This window comes from Fistularia commersonii, chromosome 19 (genome assembly GCF_037954325.1).
Source record: "Fistularia commersonii isolate RoL2024-O1a breed Wild chromosome 19, RoL_Fcom_v1.0, whole genome shotgun sequence".
Classification (NCBI taxonomy): Eukaryota; Metazoa; Chordata; class Actinopteri; order Syngnathiformes; family Fistulariidae; genus Fistularia; species Fistularia commersonii.
In genome coordinates this window covers 9450262-9474629 of record NC_141302.1, presented here as the reverse complement: position 1 = coordinate 9474629, position 24368 = coordinate 9450262, and the positions used below count along the sequence as shown (strand labels likewise).

Here is a 24368-nt window from a genome sequence, read left to right as displayed (position 1 = left end):
GCATAGGAAGCCTAACTCATAATGATTATTGACTCGGAGCAGAGTGTCCGCAAACCAACGATCGTCCATTTCTGTTATACAGTTAAAGGGAAAAGTGACTTATCTGACAGCCTTATGAGGACTTGTGAGTGCAGCAGTTACAAAAGTGGCAGTTCTAAAGAAAGATTCAATGCCAGTTAACCACCTCTGGCTGGAGCCTCATGGATGTGTTGACGATGGTATCTATCTCATCACCTAGAAAATTGTTTCTTCTATCCTCTATCTTACAAAGGCTAAATTGAGCAGTGTAAAAAGCACACAGAACTCTTGCATGGTAATGTTAGTAAGAAGGGAGCTGGGTAGTGGCCTCTTGTTGATAAGTTATTTCAAAGAAGTCAATAGAAATTGGTCCAGTGTGTGCCAAATTTAATTAGATAAGAGCAATACTGAATATACTCATTCAGCCAGAAAACCTGCACAGGAGAATGAGCGGCCAAGATGGGAAAGATCACAGTGAATGCTAAAGAGGTGTCAGACAATTATCTCTGACCATGGAGCAGAAAAGTATTGACTACCATCTTGGGCTGGAGCAGTGGTGTTGGGTTACAGCTGTGATATCTGAATTTCACTGTGACCCCATCCTCTTCTGTTAGTATGTGGACAATTACACTGCCGCCCTGTATCAAGTTTTAAGTCTGTGTTAAGCTGTCATGTCGGGCCCATATGACGTCACAGCTGACCACAGGTCTTGTGATGTCACTTAATAACTTAATGTAATTTCATTGCATTTGTGACATAATAGCAGAGTGGTACACTATGAAGAAATAGTGTGGGTGTAAACCCATTTTGTTGTTTGAGGGGATCACAGCTAAGGTTGTAAACAGACCACCATTCTGTGGTGGTACAGTTCTTGAGGAAGCTGTGCTGTGAGAGAGCCAAATTGCCAGAGGAGGCTAAGATACACAACCAATGATGTGCTTCAAATAACACCTGTTGGTGGACTACATATGGCAGCTGGTTATCTAAACCCTAAAAGCAGATTTTCTGAACAGGGGGGCAGTGTGGGACAATGGCATCCCTTCCTATATTTCAGTAATCTTTCTTTGAAAATGAAGACAGATCAAGCGCAGCTTATTTGGATGTTGGCTTGAAAGGTATGCTTTCTATTGAGATCCCATTTTGCATGTTTCACCACTACTAATAAATCAAGGGTGTGTCCTTGACAATAAAGAACTGTTTATTTTCATGCAAGATTGCTTGATGGCGCTAAACTCAGGTGTTTTCCTGTCATTTAACATTCGTTCCAATTTTTCTGAATGGTTATTTGCAACTTTCTTCGATTTTCCATTATCTACATGGAGAATTATTTAATTGCTTAGTTATGGTCATGGTTTTTACTTTTCAGAGAGTGTGATATGTCTCAGGTGTTTTTTTTTAATTCATGAAAAATTACAGGTGATTTCTGACATTGGCAGCTTGTCAAGGATTTACATTTTTTTTAAGGAAACAAAACTTAAACTCAAATTCTATAATTATTCACTAAGAGCATTCAAAAACTCACATTTTAAACATTAATCACATACTTTTGTGTATTATATTATATTATATTATATATTACGGTCATTTAGCAGACGCTTTTATCCAAAGCGATTTACAAGAGGTGCAATTCAGTCACTGAAGTACCAGTAGTCAGAAGTCAGAAGTGACCACTTAACCACATGGCCATCTCAAAACCATATACATTCATTTCATCCTTTTTTTTTTTTGGTGGGTGGGTTGGGGGCTAAGTGCAATTAGTAGGGTAGTACTTGCTGAAGAGGTATGTTTTCAGCTCATGGCGAAAGATTGGCAGCAACCCTGCTGTTCTGAGCCTTTTTTGGGAATGTGTATTTGTGTTTTTTTTTTTGTGTGTGTGTATTTTTAGGGTCAGATCCATACTGCTGGATCAGACGTCTCTGACTGAATTGCTTGCTTAGGGGGATGGGGGGGGCGGGGGGTCTGTTTTGCCCAGCGGCCTCATGCATTTTTGATCCGTGCCTGGTGGGGAAGTGTCTCCATCACTTGCCACGTAACCTTGAAATGACCCGAGGCGTCCGTGCACGGGGCAGAGGCAGATCCACATGTTCCACCAACACGGGACTCACCGTGATAAATAAATGGAGGGAGGGGTGGGGGTGCAAATCTGTGGGAACACCGGTTGATACCGTGCCGTCGCCGTGTGACCGCGCAACTCCTCCCTTAAAAACACACCATCCGCGCCTCCACCTCCCAAGGAGGAATGCGCCGTCCGCCGATCACCTGTCTCTACTGACGAAGCGATCGCGTCACATGACCAGCCCAGCTCGCCGCATCCTTACGCTACATTTGCAGATTATTTTTGATTGACTAATTGGGTTGCTCTTCCAACACAGAACAACCCAAGAGGAAGAAGAAGAGGAGGAGGAGGAGGAGAATGCTGCGGCCGTGACGGCTGAGAGGTGAGCGCATTTGGAAAAGCATCACTCACTCCCTCTCTCTCGCTCGCTCTCTCTCTCTCTTTCTCGCCAAAGCTCCTCCTCTGTCGTCGGAGAGCGCAGACCGGTCACATTTTGCTCAATGAGAGCAAAAGGGCACAGGAGAGGACTTCCTAATTCCGAGCTGCTGCCACCGGCCGTCTCCTCGCCTCTGTCAAAGGTAAGGAAGGCATGACGCCTACTGCAGCCGCGCCGCGCGTCACGCGTCTTGGCGTGGAAGGCAGCAGCGTGGTGCTGTTTTGGATCGGGCGCCGTGCTTCGCTGGTTTGTTGCGTGATTGAAGACAGCTGGAAGGGCGAAGGCTTTACCGGAGGGCAGACGAGAGGAAGGTTTTTTTTTTTATTCCCCTCCAACGGATGAGCAGATGCCGCACAGCAGCCGTGTTGCGTTCAAAGCATTCGTCGTTGCAAAAGTCAAAACAGGACGGTGTGATTTATCTCCTTCCACCTTAGAGGCAGCGTCGGTTCTTGCGTGTCATCTCCCACGGACTGCAGCTAAGTGATGTCCGTAAACCGGCGGCCTTCACGTTCCCTCTTCCCTCTTATTTATGGCCGCAAGTTGCCACAATTTTTAAAAATCCCTGCAAACTGCCAGGATCTTCTGGCCCGATCGAACATTTCATGTGTGCTTGAAATCACTTCCACTCCAGATAGTTAAATTCTAAGTAACTGGCTATAAAATGCACCTGTAAAATTTTATGTATCTCACCAAATCACGGACACTGCTTATTCTTGAATTACATGTATGTGTTATGGGATTTAATGCTGAATTATGTCCGTTCAATATTGCAAGTGCATGTTTTGATACGTTATGTATTTTTTAGTGCAATTAAATGATGCTAAAATCAATACAGACATCTGTGCATTTAATTTAAAAAATGGTAGCTGATTAAAGTGGTTGTTTGTATTGTAGTGAAATTGTTTAATTAGTGGCTAAATGACTACGTGTAGACAGTAGTTTTGTAGACGGGTTTCTAAGGCAACATTGGAAATGATTCCCAAGTTACATTGCTGTCACATTATATATGTATTTAACACTGACTTGTCTAAGAAACATCAGTGTTCATCATTCATTTCAAAACTCTTCTGTTTGCAGTAGCATGAAGAGGTGAAAGGACGCAAACAACTCAAACTTTAAACCGCCAATAAACTCTTAGCAATTATCAGAACTGACTAAACTGACTGAAAATTCAATCGACTATTTAGTTTTATTTGAACTTTCAGCAATTCCAGGCAGCACTGCCACTGCAGGAGCTTGACAGTACACCTATTGTGCTTTAAACACCTTTCTGATTGTACTGTGTTTTGTGAATAATTTCTTTTTACGGCTGAGTGACTAATTTCATGTCCGTTCTTTTGACTTTTGCTTGCAGAGGTTAATATGAAGACGCCATTTGGCAAACCAGACCCAGGAAAGCACCTTGAATCTTCTTAAATCATTTGAAGCTGAAACCAACGCCATGTATCGTGTCCGGTAAAGCTTTGGCCCCCACTCTTCCGACTGAGCCACTGAGAGTGAGGACAATTGAGATCTGCGCCGAGATGGGTTCAGACCACCCAGATTCGCCTGAGCCAAGGGCTCCGGCGGGCGACGGCTGCGAGCGGCAGTTCCAGCGGTGTCTCCGTAAAAAGCTGAGGCCCGTGCGAGTCTTGGGATTTGCCATCAGCTTGGTGGCCGTAAGTGCCGTCTCCTTCTCCTTCAGTGCCTTCCCCTGGAGCTCGGGGGGTCTCAGTGAACCAGTGCTCCCCCAGGAGAGTCTCCACCAGTTAGCCCCCCACAGGACTCTGCTTTTCAGCGAACACCAGAAGGACCCCAATGCGTCATCTGACAGGCCGGTGGCCATGAAATCGACAGCAAAGAGTAACGACAGTCAGGGGGAGTACCCACGAGATCTTTTTAACCTTAATGAGAGACGCCAAGGAGCAGTCGCCCTCCACATGTTTGGCATGATCTACATGTTCATCGCCTTAGCCATAGTCTGTGACGAGTTCTTCGTCCCGGCACTCACAGTCATCACAGAGAAACTCACCATTTCAGACGACGTAGCAGGCGCCACATTCATGGCGGCAGGCGGCTCAGCCCCAGAACTCTTCACGTCCATCATCGGGGTCTTCATCTCACACAGCAACGTTGGAATCGGGACCATAGTGGGCTCTGCCGTCTTTAACATTCTCTTCGTCATAGGTATGTGCGCCATCTTCTCCAAGGAGATCCTCAACCTGACATGGTGGCCCCTGTTCCGTGACGTCTCCTTCTACATCCTGGATCTGATCATGCTCATCATCTTCTTCCTGGATAACTTAATCTCAATGTGGGAAAGTATCACGCTCCTCTCGGGATACGCCGCTTATGTGATCTTCATGAAGTTTAACAGCAAAGTGGAGGGCTTCGTCAAAGACTGCATGAACAGGAACCAAGTGGTAGAAGTAGAAGTTCAGCCCAAGGTGAGTTTGTTTCTTTGTCTGTATTATTTTTCTTCTATTTTTCAGCTCCTCAAAAAAATCTAGGCGTAAATACCCAACAGAAAATATTGTTTCATGTCACATACTGTATGAGACGATGAGGGTGTTACAGTTGTTTCTCTATTTTCGCTGATTAAAAATGACCATCGATGGCTTCTTTGGCATGGACTCACACATGCATTTATCCATATCATGCAGCTTGGTCTTTGAATGAAGGCCGACTCACTTTTGACTTGTTACATTTGAGCCAGAAACAAAATCGGTTTCTTAATGGAGACATGCTTGTAATTCCATGCATTGCTTCTTTTTGTTCCCATCAACTTAATTTCAGTGAGACAAGTATTGCATCCATCCAATATGCAACATGTGCCAGGAGATTTGCTTAGAGCACCCATGTCCTTATCTTTAGGACAATAAGAAAACCTTACTTGGTCATTTCAGCAAATATTTACCATTGCTATTTAATGTGGAGCAAGGAATGCAGCACAAGACTGCTACATAGTATTCCACTGTGGGATTAATGAAACAGAGTCAAATGTGTAATTCTGGGTTAAGCTCTACAAATTGTGTCCCAGCCTGACAAACAAATCCCTTGGAAAATCTCAGAAGCTATTTTTTGCCCCTAGTTAAGATTTCCGCCCAAAATACTGTGTTTAAAGTGTTGCATAAACACAATTTGATGTAAGGCACATATGGTTTGAAAACTATTGGGATATTTTAGTTTTCACTGTACATGACTCTCAGATTTTGATCCCAGAGGACATTCCTCATGTACAACATTTTTGTGCAGTATTTTATTTCCTGCTTGTAAGGTAGAATACTCTGTAGACAAAGCCATTAGAAATCATTTTGTCACTTCACATCACATTCGCTCCCTCAATGACACTTGGGGGCAAAAGACACTGCAGTGCAATTTGATACCGGTGTAGAGATTAAGCAGGCGGATTTAGATTTCTTTCTGACATGAGATGGAAATGAAATTTCGAGAAAGTTGGGTTGTTAAGCTCTCATTCTATTGGGATCTAATCTAAATACATAAAAGATATTTAAGCGGCAGGTTACACAATGTTATGAAAAACTCCAGAGGGAGCTGACAAAATGCACTGGAAATCTCTCTTCATGGAAGAAAAAAAAAAAAAAAATCAGTCACGCAGGTCATATTTGTGCTACATTGGTTTTATTGTGGCCAAGAGGGAGAATCAAGGTGCGCAGGATTAATGCAAGGGAAGCTAGGTGACCTTGAGTCCATGATGGATTCTGGGTACTTTGGCTGACAGAAGCGTGTGCCTTCATGTGTGTTCCATCCAACCCCCCTTGACTTTTGATGACTTCTGATTGAGGGGAATATTGCAGGACAGGTGAACTGATGGAGCTCCATCATCATGTCTCCTCTGTCCTTCCAGCTGATCAAGCTTTTCTTTCCTCTGGCATGATTCAAAAGAGATTAAATAAGCTTGAGGTGAACTTGTATGAAATACATGAAGGAAAGCAAATCCACAAGGTTAATAAAGGTAGGAAAGACACAAATATTATTAGAATGTAATCATCTAAACACTTTTTTTAAATCAAGTTTTGACACTTTGGGGACACTAGCGTTATTTTCAGATTTAATTAGCAATTTCGCAGGTATGTGTATGTGTGCAAAAGTAAGACAGGAGAGCAAGGACACAGAGTAGTTGTTGAGTTAACTCTGCCCTACAAAATATGATCGAGGGCTCACAACGATGAAAAGGCAGCAGTTTTATCGAAATAAAATTATTTCACGGGTGAACTGCAAGGTGTCCATAGCCAGGGCGATAAGGTGTCATTTGAAGCTTTGCCCTTGAACTAAACTCTTGATTAAAATTTGTTCCCTGGGATCATTTCATGCGTTGTGATATTGGGATGCCCCTGTAGTGTCAGCAGCAGTGTCCCCTCAAATATAAAAAAAATGTGAAGCAAATGGTTGGTTTGCCGTGAAGGATAACATGTCACAGCCCTGGATAGTGACAGTTTGGCAAGCGGTCATTGTGTAAATGAGAGTACGGAATGCAGCGAACACACAGGATGATTGACTGTGAGAGAAACATTAACAAGGTGAGACGTGTGTTCTCTCAATCTTCATTCTGCTCATGGAACCCCGAAAATTGTTGCCTTTGTTTCTCTAATTTTTCAAAAATGATGGTTAATCTCCTTGACAGAGCATTAAATGGATAGAAAAGGGTTTTCATTTTGTTTGTTTGGTTTTCCAAGTATGTCTCTGGGTTTTGTTAGTTTACTACGGTGTTGAGACACAGACCATATCTTTTTAGTCATCTCTCAGTCACTGACAGCCAATATAAATGTCAAATTTATTACTGAAAGTTTAAAAAAGTAAACATTATTGCATTTGAAAGAAAATGCTAAATAGTGATGTCATAACTTTTAACACCAGAGACATTTTTACATCTGTGTGTATTTATAATTGTCTTATATAATTAATGCAAGATTCCTACTGATCTATACATCTATCATTGTAGTGTGTAAGACCACCAAGGTAGGAATATGTGTCTGCCTGGACACACACACGCCCGCATCTGAAGTGTTTTGAAATGTCAGGTGAAAATGATTTACACTGATACCACACTTTTCATTAACATGCAGGACCAATGAAATGAATATTGATTGGCTTATCTGATGAGGGACTTTCCAACCTAAATAATTTTGTCATATTTCATCACTTGTATAGTCCCTTTGTCATGATCTCTCTCCCATTGCCAGTTGATGATTTATTCTGATAGAAATGGCAATTATCAAACATAATACAACTAAGGACAAAATGAAATAAAAAAAAAAATCAATACATTCATTCATTCATTTATTGTCTATCCTACTTATCCTGCAGTCATTGTCACAGTGAGGCGAGAGGCCTCCACTTGACAAACTGCATGTTTTTTCACCAGCTGTTATTTTTTATAATGTGAATATTGGTCAGCTAGTTCTTTATTTAGTTTCTGATTTTTAAAATGCACCAGCCACCAGTTATACACTGTTAAACAAAATGGTGCAGTAATTTGAAATTCATGGGCGATGGACAACACAAGAATGACTGTTACATTCATGCTATGTCAAAATAGTAAGAACAAAAACAATCATACACCAGCTTTGAATCACTCCAGAAACATCAACAAAAAATACTCTATTTCTCTTTTACATTTTCCCTTCTGACAGAAATTTGTGACCCTTAAATAAACAATATATCAGTTGCGTTAAAAAGTGAGAATTTAAGTGCCTCTGCCTGTGTTCCAATGCACCCTATGTTGCAGTTCAAAGTTTTATTCAATGATGATCTATTTTTTTTATTATACAATATATATTGTATGATTTTTATAATATATATATATTATACAATATTTAACATAACCAGATGTTATGTACTCTCAGATGCATCTACTGAAAATAATATCTCAAGAGCTCACATAATTAACTCCAGTAATCTGTATTTAAATTGGTCTGTTTTGTTGATCCTAGTGATCTCATCTGTTCAACTTTGAGCCAAACAGATGTTTGAAGGATATGCTGTATTTACCTATTAGTTTGGACTTGTTTGTGTCTAATAACTTTGCTTACTGAGTGCTTAGTTGATGCTTAATCTCAAAACAAGGGCATCCAGCCGTTCAACCATGGCACAGGGAGTTAAATTGCCACCTCTGCCATCCTTAGTCTTTTTTGACTGACAAGCTTTGATTTTCCTGCAGTCATCTACTTACAGGATGTGTTTAGGAATTAATCATTATCATAATCATTAATCCAGATCTGCACAAAAAGGAGTGGGGGGCACTGATAAAGACTTCTAAAAAGATTCTCATTAGAGCACTGGATTTATACCAACCTTTAGGACCATCTCACATGAACCGTTACGTAAATGTCATCATGTGTGTATTCAAATATGATAGCCCAGCAAAGGTATTACATCCAGTCCATGCACACTTCAAAGGTCATGAACCATTGTTTTGATAAGGACGTTAAAATCATGTGTTTTTGTTAGAAATTATTCAAATAAATGCAGATGTACCTGCAATAAATTCTTAATCCTGTGTGTTAGTACAAAACATTAAAGGTGGACTGATGTTTCTTTTTCCTTTTTAAGTACAAACCGCCCAATTTAACAGATGCGTCTTGGAACTGTTAGCTACTCAGGGTGCAGGCGCATCCAAGATACCGTTGCTTTTCTGTATTGCTGTGCTTAATTGCTGCACGTTGTGTTTCAGTTAATCTCCTTAGTCTGGTGTCTCAGTGGCACATGAACAAAGGTTTGATAAATGAACATTAGGTCACTGGGGGGGGGGTGAGAGATGTCCCCCAGTACCTGGTGTTGCACCTTCCCATCTGAGTGCCACACATCACCCACCCACACAATCAGTAAATTGTCCCCATCACAAAAAAGTCATAGGGTGTGTTCAAGCTTAGCAAGCCCACTGCACTGCGTTCCACTGAAACAATTACTCTTCCAAACCTTTTCCTTCTCTTTGCAAAAAAAAGCCTAAAACCTGCTCCTGAGGTAGCACTAAATGGGAAATACACTCTATGACCAAAAGTATTCACTGAACCATCCAAATAGCTGTAATCAGGTGTTCCAATCACTTCCATGGCCACAGGTATATAAAATCAAGCACCTAGGCATGCAGACTATTTTTACAAACATTTGTGAAAGAATGGGTCTCTCTCAGGAGCTCAGTGAATTCCAGCGTGGAAATGTGATAGGATGCCACCTGTGCAATAAATCCAGTCGTGAAGTTTCCTCACTCCTAAATAGTCCACAGCTAACTGTCAACTGTGTTCGAATAACATGTAAGTGTTTGGGAATGACAGCAACTCAGCCACGAAGTGGGAGGCCACGTTGATTGACAGAGCGGTGTCAGCGGATGCTGAGGCACATAGTGCAAAGAGGTCACCAACTTTCTGCAATCAATCGCTACAGACCTCCAAACTTAAAGTGGCCTTCAGATCTCAAGAACAGTGCGCAGAGAGCTTCATTGAATGGTTTCCCAGCTGCATCCAAGCCTCACATCACCAAGTGCAATGCAAAGCGTCTGATGCAGTGGTGTAAAGCACGCTGCCACTGGACTTTAGAGCAGTGGAGACGCGTTCTCTGGAGTGACGAATCACATCCCTCCACCTGGCAATCTGATGGATGAGTCTGGGTTTGGCGGTTGCCAGGAGAACATTGCTTGTCTGACTGCATTGTGCCAAGTGTGAAGTTCGGTGGAGGGGGGATTATGGTGTGGGGTTGGTTTTCAGGAGCTGGGTTTGGCCCCTTAGTTCCAGAGAAAGGAACTCTGAAAGCTTCTGCATACCAAAACATTTTTTATAATTCCACCATCCCAACTTTCTGGGAACAGTTTGGCACCGGCTCTTTCCTCTTCTGGCATGATTGTGAACCAGGGCACAAAGCAAGGGCCATAAAGACATGGATGGCAGTCTGGTGTGGATGAACTTGACTGGCCTGCACGGAGTCCTGACCTCAACTCGATGCAACACCTTTGGGATGAATTAGAGTGGAGACTGAGAGCCAGGCCTTCTCGTCCAACATCACTGTGTGAACTCACAAATGCTCCTTCTGGAAGAATGGTCAAAAAATGCAATAAACACACTCCAGAACCTTGTGGACAACCTTCCCAGAAGAGTTGAAGCTGTTATCGCTGCAAAGGGTGGACCAATGTCATCTTGAACTCTATGGATTAGGAATGGGATGCCACTTAAGTTCATATGCAAGTTTAGGCAGATGAATGAAAACTTTTGGCCATGTAGTGTATCTCAGAATTGAGACAATTAGTACTAGGAATGTCTGCATCTCCTGGGTGAAGGTGAAGCTGCTGAAAGTGGGTCCTTTTATATTGACAGGACACAACCTATCGGACACTTTTCCAAGTAATCTACATAATTGGATATTAAAAATAGTTTTGTAAATATTTTTCTTCCATCTGCTTGATCATTTCTTTCTTGTTGACAGGTAGATTTTATGCTTCAGGATAATTTCCTGATGATTCTTTGATTATTTTCAGTGATTTATGCTAGTTTTCTGTAACTAACTGCCTGATTATTTCTTTGATTATGATGTTCTGATTTGGAAAAAAAAAAACGTTTTCAATTTTCTTGACAAAGAATCTCAAATGGCGTAACATAATTGTATTGAAAGAAGTCACAATATGATGTCAAAAATAGACATGAATGTATACAGATGAGTATATGAATTTTTTTTGTGATGATTATTTTTGTGATGATTATTAATAATGTATTACAAAGTAACAGATAAAATATCTTATGAAAATGTCCATTTCAATCAGTATTTTTAAAGCCAATTTACAGCTTTTCAGCATTAAAAAAATTCCGAACCAGCTGTACTGAGATCACTTTCAGCCTGACATGGCGTAAAACAGTTAATTCTTAGCTTCATTAAGACCGGCTTTCAGAGCAGCACATGGGTGACCCTGGCGCCTCACAGCATTAGGGGGGCCTTTTATCATACAGTATGCACATCCCCTTGCACCTTTCTCAGGACCACCTCACTAGGCTTATCTTGTTATCGAGAAGCCTCTCTCACTGTTCTCTGATGGACTGGTTCAGGAATAGTGGCTCAGACAGATCAGATTAGCCCATCACTACTGTGCTGAACCGTTGTCTTATAAAGCAGGTTCATGCAGATAGGCCCCCTTCTTCTGCTTGTTATGACCATATTAACACTAAGGCTGGGCCGCCAATTGAGACCTATTGAATATGATTTATATCAAAAAATGTGATGCTTTATGTACATGAATAATGGTATTTGGGAATTTTTTTAGGGGATGCCTTGAGGAAGCTAGACGATTTTAGAATTTGAGCATCCTAAAATCATCTAGGAAAACCTTAAAACCTGTGTGAAATTACTCTTCTAACTTATTTTTGATCATAAATCAAAAAGATAGGTTCTAAATAATGCCACTAGTAAGCTATTACTTATATTGACAGAATGATGTGACCATGGCAACCAAATTATTTCAAACACCCAAAACAATTTTACAGTTAGATGGTGCAATCAGTATCACTCTACATTATACAGTCAAAGGTAATTGGATTATGCTAACTAATGCCTAAATGACACTATCATAGCGAGCAAATGAAATGACTGATGGAAAATAATTCAAGAGAGTGAAGCTAACTGGGGGAAATGTCTGAAATAGCAGACTCAGGGTAAGAATCTGCCACCACATGCAGTATAAGAAGTCTGCTATCATCAGTGCTGGATTGGCCAATGTGTGTATCAAGGCTGATGTCGGTTCTGCTGAGATGGAAGGTACGACCTCTGATGCATTACCAAGCTATAAATAGCATTACAGATGCAAGATCTTCCAACAGGATGTGCTTCAAAGATCTGTTACAAAGCGAATCCTGCACAGGGAGGCGACTGTATTTCCTCCCTGTGGATTCAAGCATTTGGGCTTCATTGCTCATACTGTACAGTGTCTGTATATTCAAACACAAAACCTGTTGTTTCTGCTCCTTCTGTCATCTGACAATATTTATGTACTGGGATCCAAGTGAAGTCTCACTCACAAACCATATAACCCGCTGCACTGCGAGAACTCCAGCGTTAGCTGTTTATTATGATACAGTGTTTTCAGCCATACCAAGATGTGCACAGTTTTTCTCTAACCAGTTATGAGAAACTGCTGTTTGATATTTCTTATTAAGACTTTAATGGCTTTGACAGAATGGTTTGTTGAGGTAGTTTCTTGAAAATCTTTTAAAATGTTTAATCACCTTAAAAAGGACCTCACTATTACTGGTACTATAAGAACTGAACTTGAGGAATTCCATTTCCCATACAATGTCTGCACTGTCACTCGTTCTTGATTTGTCAATACGGTGAAGGGCATTGCAAGTATGCATTGTTCCTGTATCCTTTTCAAGGGAAAGTTGTGAAGTAACTGTAAAAAAGGCAGCATTTGGTAAAGGTGTGTGTGTGTGTGTGTGTGTGTGTGTGTGTGTGTGTGTGTGTGTGTGTGTGTGTGTGTGTGTGTGTGGTGCAGCTCAAGGTTACAGAACAGTTTGCAGGAGCTATGATATAGATTCTTTCTGGCCAATGCCAGAAGAAAAATTGTGATTTTGATTCCTGGTTAGTTCAGTTTCATTCACGAAGGGGTTGAATTTTATTTAAATTTAAATATTTAGATATTATTTATTTAATGTTGGTTTGCAAGTCACATTTTACCTCGTTAACACTTATCCATTCTATGAATGGCAAGAAATTAAATCTAAGCTAAATTGACAAGGAAAAAAAACAATAGTTTTAATAACATTTACTTCATTTCAGTAATTTTGTTTGAATTTGTTGGCTGAATACATTTTTGAAAGATTGGTGGTTGAATGATGACAAAATTTGTGAGTTGAGACACCTCCTAGTGGCTGTGGAGCATTTGGGGCTGAATATTGTTTCCGGGTTTACTCTGCTTGACTCAATGAGCAGAGTTAAATATAAGCCAAGCTGTCTTTTTCTGTCTTATCTAACATGGGGATTGGGAGAATTTTCAGGTGTTACACGCACACGGGTCAACAAGTACGATTGAAAGTTACTCAAAGGGGGGGTTGGCACTTTGGCGCAGTCAGAAACTCAAGTGATTTTAAAAATAGAAAGCTTGCTACTTTGATCTCACCATGACTATGAAGGAATCCAAGTTTTATCTTCCATTCCAGCTGCGGCTTCTCATCTAAGGAGAGCAACGGGGGGCGTTACTGTACAGCCGGTAATTAGTTTGAGTGTTTTGTCGGTTTTACCTTGTTTTTTCAGTCTTTTAAACATGCCAATATAGATAAAGGTGCTGCTAAAAATAACTCTATCATAATTTGAATAAACTGGACTTGCCTCTTTCACGCCTGCCGTCTATTGTTCACACTTATAATGTTGCCTATTGCTGGTCTATATTCAGTGTAATTGCATTCATTGCCAATCATTGTACAATTGATGGTCTCATTTCACATCACAGGTGCTTACGGCTGCTTTTTGTGTCGTCCCAGTCAGGGCTTTTTTTGCAATTTGACTCCCCCACCCCCCACCGCTCTTATCAGAACAAGCAGTTGCTCTTCACTGCAGCCTTACTGATTTGAAGGTCACCCTGCTGCTTAATACAGTGACTCATTATCAGAGTCACAATGTTTTCTTTTTAAAGACATGAACATGGATGAGATCATTACACATGCAATCATGAGTTCATTCCAACATTTTTACACACAACATGTTACGGCCACTGAAACAAACAGCTTCCAAAAAAGTAGTTGGAATATATTCCCTTCTGGTTGAGTAGTGTATCTAATTTGCTCCTCCGAATTGATCAATGTCATATTGACACAGATCATATATCTTGTCATTTTGTAACCCTGAAGCGGCACTACAACTCAGACCTGTAGATATCAGAACTGAATATTTGCCTCACAAATCCATGAGGCAAGAAGGCTCAAAAGAGCATGAAAACACTTATTATGAAGAGTTTTACATGCAGAGAAAATATAGTTTTCTCCGAAAATAAAATTTTGACATGACACAGTGGATTATGAGAGCAATGGCCACAATTGTTTCTTGGAAAATCGTGCCTAGTTCAGGTACGCATGTTGATTTTCCCATCAAGGTGTGGTTTACAAGATGTCTCTGCATAATTCATAGTGATTTTCTAATTCATGGAAAATTAAAAGAAACTCGTTAGGCTATGACTTAAAAAAAAGATCAGTAGTATTATATCACAAAAGTATTGCATTAAGCGGGGGACATATTCTGTGAATTCATTTGATGTGTATTTAGCACATGGCATTCATAAAAATAAAGAAAAAAAATCAGCTTATTTGATCTGAGCCTATTTTCCCTGTTGTGAAGATGTCATTCTGGTAGTATTAAATTTGCACTGCCCTACTGAAGACAAATGCATTAAATACGCATTCTGCAAAAATGTCTTCAGAATTTTAAAGTGAAAAGGAATACAAATATATTTGTGATAGCACTAACATTAATGTATGGCATTATGAACTTCTCATTCTTCCTGTAGAGGAATCTGACTTTCAGAGCAGGGTGTTAATGCACAGACAGTCACATCTTGCAAAGTGTCTTACACGGGAAAGCTACCAGAGACACTAACTGCCGATTATTCAGAGGCGCTGCACTTTATGGACCATGCATAGGAGCGGATCTGACTAGGGCCCGATCTCCAAGCTGTTTGTCTTTTAACGCACAATGAGTGTGAATTTTGATGTGGTCCACAGCCTGAGGGGCTCCAGCTGTCTTCATTGGAGGCCAATTCTATTTGATTTGTCCATTGTTTGGACATTGGGATAATTCTAGCTCCTTAGATAAGCAGAGTTTTTGATCTGATATATTAGATCTGATAGGATCTGGGTGGAATATATGGAGCAACTCCATAGCTAGACAGTTTTAGAATATAAATGTCTTATAACTGGCTTTTTTTAGAAACTGAAAACTGTAATACACAATACTGGCATCAAATGTGTGTGTGTGTGTGTGTGTGTGTGTGTGTGTGTGTGTGTGTGTGTGTGTGTGTGTGTGTGTGTGTGTGTGTGTGTGTTAGACAATTCATTATTCCCTTCCTGAGTAAATTACTCTGTGTAATAGGTCACCTTCAAGAATTAGTAAATATGGAACACATTTAGTACTTGGTTACAGAAAATGACCAGGAAATCTGCCAAAATTAGAAAAAAAGGAGGCAAAAAATTCCTGATTAGGGCATGTCCTCATTATGGAAACACTTAATGTATGTGTTGCAACTCTGATGTGATTTCTCACACCCTTATAGGTGTTGTGGGATATGTATAGATGTATATGCATATGTATATTATTTCATATTGCTCAGACCTAGGGCAAAAAGGTTGTGCAAGCAATTGGGGAGCCTAAAGCGTTTATGAAAACTTGAAACGGGAGATTCTTTTTTTCTGAGGAAGAGCCCGTAGGCCAAACATTCATGCTTGCAAGTAACTAAACACCATATCGATCAAGAGCTATTTTTGAAAGCGGGGTGAATGAGATAATGTATCTGCACTGTAAAAGCATCATATGAAGGGCATCAGGATCTTTATCTCATGAGTGTATGAAATGACACACAAGATGCACTAAGATAGAAGCAGTGCATATGGTTGGAGGTGGCTGAGGACCAGAGGGTCTCATATACTTAACTCCTCACTCAGGGAGATTTTTGACCCTCGGCATCAAACCCTACTAAGCTGCAGCAGCTGAGCATTACATCAGCTGTCTGAGTAGTAGTTCATGTAATATCCGTAATTTGAAAAATCCAAGGTAATGATGTCTACGCCACTCAAAGGGCTGCTGTATAGAACTTACAGCTGCACACTGACATAGCTGAGAATCTGACAAGCCTCTTGCCCTTTTCTACTGATTACACCACATTTGTTTCCCAAAAGACAAATGTTCAAGTTGTGTTGCGTTTGTCACAGATGCAATGTTAACTAGTAGCTGTCCTGCTGCCAATGCAATAGATAATGATGACTCTTTGGTTGCTAACTAGAAGTTTTTTCATGGTATTTGCAGGGCCCTCTTGATAAAACCATGATCACAATCCATTGCAAGTTAACTAAAGTGAAAGTTTGCTTTCTGTGGAAAAATGCTGTGGCATTGTGGAAAAAAATACTACAATATATACTGCTCTATTGATAATACATGAACTAGAAAAGTCAACAAAGCCTGCTGCCTTATCTGCTCCATCGGGACTCCAAATGATAGAAACAAAGGATTCAGTTTTTCAGACTTTCTTGCCGTAATGTGCATCACTGTCTTAAATTATTTTATAAACTATACCTGCCATCATAATTATGATGTGACCATTTTCTGAAAATAGTTCCACAGAAACACATGCCTGACTGATATGGAAATTAAACCTCTACCCCACAATTAAAAAGAAAGAAATTTTTTTTTTACCTGCAGTCCTGAATAGTTAAACTTTAAATCTATAGCTTTAAAATGTGTTTAACCAAAATGTGTTTAATGTGTTCCATTGTTTAATGTAAAGTGTTTTGTAACTGATAGGAAAGGTGTATGAGTAAAAATGTATTCATTTATCCAGCGACTGTAATTTGTTGATCTTCATGTTTAATTCTATAGAACAGCAAGTCATTTGTTATTTGTGGCTCAAGATGCAAAAGACAAAAGACATTTATAGAAAAAGAAACATCAAAATGGTACTATAGGCTATATCATAAAAAAAAAAAACAATTCTTAAAAGGCACTCTCTCCATACAAGTTAATCACGTCATCAATCCGATCGGTTGAGGAAATAAGGGTGTGTTCTCCATACTTCTTGCCCATATCTGACGTGAGGTAATCCCTCATGTCAGATTTGGCTATTACAGTGGTTCCTCTTTCCGCTGATGTTTATAAACTGCCATGCAGAACAGACAGTTGCTGTAGCAACACTGTTATGGCAGTGAGTGTAATACCGATGGCCAGTGAGGAGAAAGAGCAGGGTAATGCTGATGCCACAATGAAACTAAATTTGGAGCTCTGTCAACAGCTGGGTTAGGTGAGGTTGTCCCTGTTGGCAGCAGATTCTTTCTGACTAATGAAATGTATCAATAACTGACAAATAAGCTGAAGATGAAACTAAACAGGGGACAAAATGAAATTGTTTATTAAAAAAACTGTAGGTAAACAAGAAAGGGCATCTCATAGAAATCCATGGCAGAGAGTTCTGTGTTCTAGTATGAATCCAGCAGATGTGGGGGTTCTACTTTGCTGCAGCAAGACATTTGGGGAAGGGTGGGCACATCAGCCAAATTGATGTGATGATTCAACGTATTGAATTCATCTACTGTACATGGGATTTAAATACCATAGTAAAAAAAATAAAAGCATGTATGGTAAAGTTAGATTTTGCAGGCTTTTGTGCTTGGACATTGCATTTACTTAGAAGAAAAATGATACAGCAAATTTTTGCACCCTTATTTTCCTCTCAGAGGACTGCGTCTGATTGGTTAAGGGGAAAGGGAAGCAAGAGGAAGCAATTTTGGCAGTCCTGGTGAGTGTCTCCTTGTGGGAAATCAGTGTCGTGGCAGCTCCTGTAATTAGTTCTGCTTGTTAGAAAACTGAAGGGGTTACTAATTAGCAAGTGAATGGCTTCTTGACTTGTTGTGCATCTTTCCCCTCTTTTCCTTAAAGATCATTATTATTATTGTGTCCAGGCAAAACTGACAAGACAAGAAGCATGGGGCGATGCTAAACAGTCTCACTGCCCTGAAGTTTTGCTCTTGTGGGGTGGATCTGGAGGGGGAACCTCGAACTCGAGGGGTGCTGCCGTCAGGGTTTTTAACTGCCTACTAAAGGCACATGCAGGAAGATTGTGCATGATTTCACCCCTCAGTTTCTTGAACAAACCAAACAAAGCTGAACTTATCTTAACAACATTCATACCTGAGTTATGGAATATCCACGCAGTCCTAAATGTTGTGTCAATCAAACCTGTTAGATTGTTACTTATAAATCTGCTTGTGTGCACATTATTCTTATATACATTCTCATTTACATGTAAGTTTTCCACTTTCTAGAATATCTTCATAAAAATCTTTTTTCCATTTACCAGCAGAACTGTGGGCTAAGTCATAATGTCAAGGAAAGTACTGTAGATAGCTTGAAAAAAAGTGTTCAAGCATATTGCTATTTTTCTGTTTATCTGTTATTATCAGTATTATGTGATTTTTAATTATCAGGATTTTTCATTTGAAAGGGTGAATCTTATATAGATTATATCATGAGGAGGAATATGAATGCAAAGTATAAATACCAAATATTTGATGGAATTCCCTTTTTCCATCATCGATAAACAGTCATATCCATGTCTACTTAAATGTGAATTTTATGTATGTGTGTGTATATATATGCAAAATTGTTTATGTATAAGTCGTAAAATGACTTCCCGGTCAAAAATAAATAAATAAAAATTCCAATTTAGAGTTGAAGAAGAAATTTCGTATGTTATGCGTTTAATCTGCAATTCAAATTCAATAATTCATGATATTTCGTAACTCTGAGGTTTCCAAAAAATAATAAAGGGCAGTAATTTCAAGATTCAATGTTGCCCTGGGGGGTACTTGCTGAAATATTTCATTTCATTCTGAATGGCCAAAGAAGATTGTTTCCCAAAATAGCAAGGACTCTTGAAATTCTAAAATCGGTGTGTCTTAAATATGATGGGAAATAGATTGTCTGATATTATTACAATGATATTATCATATTCCTCCGAAAGTCCACCATGTGGCTGAAGGTTTGGAGAGGGAATAACCGGAAGTACTTTTGCATGATGTCACTCCTCATCGATAATTCCCCATAACACCGGGTTACATGCACGCGGCTACAGTGGGACATTTATCTCGCACTACTGATCCGCTTCCAAGAATCATCCTGATGTGACATTACATAAGAACTGGAAAGCAGAAGCTGGTGGTATTAGAGAACACACGAACTCCAGAGAACATACTAATCTCTCTATGTGATTATTAGTCATAATATTTAACACTGGCTTAATGAACGGCCTGCAGCGTAAGCTCTATCTGCCATATTCACATGTTCTCTCTTAACCTTCTGGACTTGCCATTGAGGAGGGTGATAGGAAGTGAAATGGAATTATTATACCTCAAGTGTGTAAGAAATTACCCTGAAGACAGACATTTTTTAAAGAGGTTATAGTTGAATAACTGTGGAATATCTCAGGATTAGCCCTAAATCAACCCCCCCCCCCCCCCCCCTTTTTTTTTAATGTTTAATTTTGGCTTTCTCATTTCTGGCAATGTAATTGTAACCGTACAGAGGTAAAAGCTAAATACGTGATGAATCATAAGCTGTCAAATGGAAAACAGCAAGGCACTGTGTGTTCAGTGACTGAAGTGTTGCAGTTTGTTTTGGGGTTTTTTGACCCAATACCTGCATAGAAGTTTTAAAGTTCTGAATGACCTAGTTCTTCATCTGCTTTCAACAAATCCAGCGAACCACCATTTAATTTCTCTTTTTGAATCTAGAAATCTAGATAGAAATCCCCCGGAGGCTTTTACCTCATGAACCAGACTTAACACTCCTTTCTGCACAGTTATCAAGATGTTTGATGCAATGCAGCGTTATTTGGAATGCGTCTGAATCACTAGATAACAAGCCTTGTCTCAATTCTTCCCCCACATATTTTTAAATACGCATAAGATGAAACCAAATTCATTGTACATCTTATCAAAATGCAGCAGTGCCTCCATAGTTTAGTCTGGAACCTGTGTAGGCCATGGAACAAAGCCTTGATGTACAGCGATCTGAACAAATGCTCGGTCTGTTTCCTTGCAGTTAGAAATTGTTATTTCACACATGCACACATTTTTGGAGATGAAGTGAGCACAGCTCAGTCAGGCACTTAGTGTAAGCCTTTTGTTTCAAAAATAGACTGCGTTAAGTCTCGGCCAAAAAGGCCTGCTGAGAATGATCGCAGAGAATCGAGTGACTGTTAGAAGACTGGAGTCACACGTTCACTCTCAAGTGGAAAAAGTTTGATGATAAAAACTGGCACTCAAACTGCCAGCTAACATTTGACAGTTTTAACACCCCAAAGTTATGAAGTTTGGTACAACAGACTGGGACAGTTGGTCACTTTAACTTTGAAGGTAACATTAAGTTGATGCCACTGACTAGCTTAGCATAGAGTACACAGGATCTTGTTGGCGAATTCAGTTTAAAACTGAATACTAACGTTTCTATGTAATGTATTCAAGTTCATCTCGTTTCCATTGTCATAATTCTTATTTTTGACTTCAAGTGTGAGAAGTAACACTTTTGCAAATGATACTGAAGTCATCTGACTCACTCTTATATGAATGTTGAATGTAAAAGCATGTAAAGAGTTGAATGTTTGGTCTTTCTACTTTATTGAAACTATTGTTGATCCTTAGATTGAAGCTCACTGTAAATTTTTTTTAGCAAGATTTTACACCAGTTCCTAAAACAGCAGGATAGATTGATGTACATCGTCATCAGGTCACCCACTCAGAGCATGCAAAGCTTCAGTTCTGCATCCGTAACCAAAAAAAAAAAATCACACGCAACTGTAAAAGACTGCAGTTACAAAAAAAAGAGGTAAATACTGGCATGTCTGCCAACATAGCTGTAACACAATAAAATTAACAAATACATCAGAGAAATCTGAGGAAGCCAAACCCTCAAAGGCCAAGTGGGACATACTTCAAAGATGTTTGTCTCCACATATTCCACATATTCCTAAAAATTGTTGATACACTGAAAGATATAACCCAGCACTATATATAACAAGGAGGCAAATTAATACTCCACTTTCAACTTGTGATTTGTGTTTCATGCCAAGTGGATGATACACTTTGATGCTCAATGGTACAAAAATGTTTAATATTTTCTGTCTTGTACTTATAAAGCAAGCGCCTTGGAACCACCATGCTAAGTTGTAGCAGTGTTGGCAAATTGGTCCTCAGCCAGGGTTTTGCTGTCTGTCCATAAACCAGACGAAGATCATATACTGGCCTTACTTCATTTTAGCTGTTCATTTGCACTCTGCTGACAACACTTAAACTGTCATAGTGTTACACCTGGATCTGTTGTTCAACATTTCACAAATCACCTTCTTTGGAATGCTTTTAAATATGTTTAGAAATATTGTTGCCTAAGGCAAATATTTTGATAATGTCAAAATAGAGTGACAAAATACATGTTGCATACATTACCCTCGTTTCCAGCGTCATACACCTCTTTTCTGCTCAGTTTTCTGTACAGCAGCTTCCTTTAATTCTTTATATTGTTTTGCCCTCCACCCTCATTCCACTCCGGTCTAACAGCATGCACAAAATTTGAGACCCGTGATTCAAAGGGATGATTTCCAAATGACACATTTGAATGAATTTCAAGGAAATTCATGTTGACATCATCAAATCTTGATCAGCTTGCAACTGACACAGCATGCAGCCACGACACCGGAGGGGGGGCCTGTCCCTCAAGTCCTGTCCGTTTATATCAAAGTCAGTCATCGCCATCACTGTAACTGTGCTGTAATGTCCCTCTCTATTGTCTCTGCATCTGGATTGTCTGGTTGTGCGCGGCATGCTTCACATCTGTGTCCTGTTTTCTTTCTCTCTCCTCCCTTTTCACTTCTTCTTTCTTTGTGTTGGATGAGAAGGCGAGTCCTGGGGCGCCAGAGGATGACGGCAAGCTGTCGGTAGGTCCTGTCTGATTGACACTCTGCCTGTCCGCTTCAGTGTTTGTCCCTGTTTCTGTGTAGACGTGGCAGTGTAACCAGTTCCCCAAACCATGCTGTGACCAAGACACACTGTTTTATCTCCCACCCACAGCTGCCTCATGTGCAGAGTATTTATGTGACTCCTTTTCCGCAAAGCATGCAAATCAAGAAGAAGCATGCAGTTAGAGACACCCTCGATGCTTGTGTGCCTCTGAAAAGAAAGCCAGCATGTTGAGTCTTCATCTAGATTGTCAAGGAGGCGGATCATGCAGGACAGCAGCAGGAGAACCTGCGGGAGAGCTACATCCCTGAGAACCTACACAAGCCCTGCAAGTCTCCATGTCCCTCACATATGGGCCTCTGATTTCGCACCTGACAATCTCTGTGCCCACGCACCACCGGTGGGCAGCCAAGGGCGGGCATGCACCGCAGCCTCCGCCCGTGACGCCGCCCGGTTTCCCACAGTTCTCAAGTTCAGCACAAACTACCGGAGTGACCTTGGCGAGGGTTGATTTGGGAACGGGGACTAAATGCCACTGAAATTGTGAATGCATATCATAGCCCATGGAGTTTATAATGATATTTCTGGGTTGCAGGTTCCTCTCATGGGTTTTGACCAAAAAAGGATTAGTTAGCATCGACGAAAGGACTGGAGAATGATATACCGTACTTTTGAACGAGTAGCTACATGGATACTTTACCGTCGATATGTTTTCATCCTAAGTAGGATACAATGTGGACCTAGTTATTGGATTGTCATGCAGTTCAAGGGCTGACTGACCCCATGTCCCCACTCTTGCAGGCCAGACCTCGTCTTCAGAGGGGAGGAAGTTCTGCCTCCCTTCACAACAGCTTGATGAGGAACAGTATTTTCCAGTTGATGATTCATACGTTGGACCCTTTAAGTGAAGGTGAGCTTGTCACACAAAGTCCAAAAAAAAACATACTTTTCAAGTATTTCATGTATATGTCTTTGTTTCTAGGTTGTTTGTGTTTAGAAGTTATCTCCTGAAAACAGAATCTGGTGTTCATTTTAAAGTATTAATAATACCAGAAAAAGTACATTAAAGGGATGTAAAGAGTGCTTTACTTCCCCTTGATTAAATTGTCAGCAGCCAGGATTTAGGTTGCCCAGAGGCAGTAACTGGGCTGGGCAATATGAAGTACAATAAATAAAAAATTTCCAAGCTTACTATAAATTTGTTGAGAAATAAACTATATATCGGTTACAAAAATTAGCTTTAAAAGACTTGTGAGAAATTGCAAAAATAATGCATGCATAAAGAGGGAAAAAAGTTTTATAGGACTTGACACTTTTAAGAAGTTACGTTAATATTGAAAAAAAAGAAATGTAAGAAGTATCTCATTTAGAAAATTAACATTGGCAACAAATTGTTCTTTAAAAATATGACTGACTATTTACGTTTTGTATTTCTGCATTATCAAAAGTCAAAATAAAACACAGATTAATGTTTACTGGGCCTTATCAGCAGGTTAGTTTCAAACCCAAGCGTTGACAAGTTCCCCTCTAAAATCCTTGAGATTCACAGTGTGTTGTGACATATCTGTATGACTCCTGCACATCTCAACTGAACTGATCCTTTAAAAAAAAAGTCCAGATGAGCCGTTCTTGGTATCGTGTCAGACTATTAGCTAAGCTAAAGTAAATGTAAAACGGCATTGTCAATGCTCGGCGCGGAGGGGTGAATCTGTTAATTCCTTTGGGGAAGTGTGGTGTCATCCCACTCTAAACCCCCATGGAAAGCCAGGAGGAAAAGGGAAATGTGGAGCAAATGGGGAAGAGTGATTTAAACAACTTTTCATGAGTCTTTTCAGTTTCCTCTCTCAAAGGTCTTTGAATTGAGGGGTGAGGCAGAATATCATGATGTGAAGAATCCCAATCCTCTAAAGAATAAATGAATATTAATATTGAATGCTAATCCCTGCTCACTGGATGATGCTGTTTTTAATTCCCCTTTCCATTAGTTTTCTTTGAAATATGTAGACAGATTGATGAGAAAATCTGCCGTGGCATCACGATACAATATGAGACCACACTGGACAAGGTCCTTCCTGAGAACAAAACTATGGCAAGAAATATTTTCCCCTTTGAAAAAATTCTATCACAGTAGAAGATGTCTACTCACTACTTAGGAAACATTTTAGTTTCCTCCAAA

At 40.0% G+C, this 24368-nt stretch overlaps 1 protein-coding gene across 8 annotated transcripts in view; it reads left to right on the top strand.

Annotated features, from left to right (window-relative positions):
- The first annotated feature begins 2193 nt into the window (after positions 1–2193).
- Positions 2194–24368, top strand: part of slc24a2a (solute carrier family 24 member 2a) — a 48829-nt gene continuing 26654 nt past the window's right edge. For 2 of the 8 annotated variants that reach the window (XM_086166528.1, XM_086166530.1), the window contains exons 1-4: positions 2194–2652; positions 3865–4937; positions 22124–22170; positions 22994–23102. In XM_086166528.1, the coding sequence (XP_086022654.1) occupies positions 4034–4937; positions 22124–22170; positions 22994–23102 (1060 nt within the window). In that variant the 5' untranslated portion in view covers positions 2194–2652; positions 3865–4033. The remainder of the gene's footprint in view (positions 2653–3864; positions 4938–22123; positions 22171–22993; positions 23103–24368) is intronic. The other 6 variants (XM_086166533.1, XM_086166529.1, XM_086166526.1 and 3 more) reach the window with 5 other exon arrangements.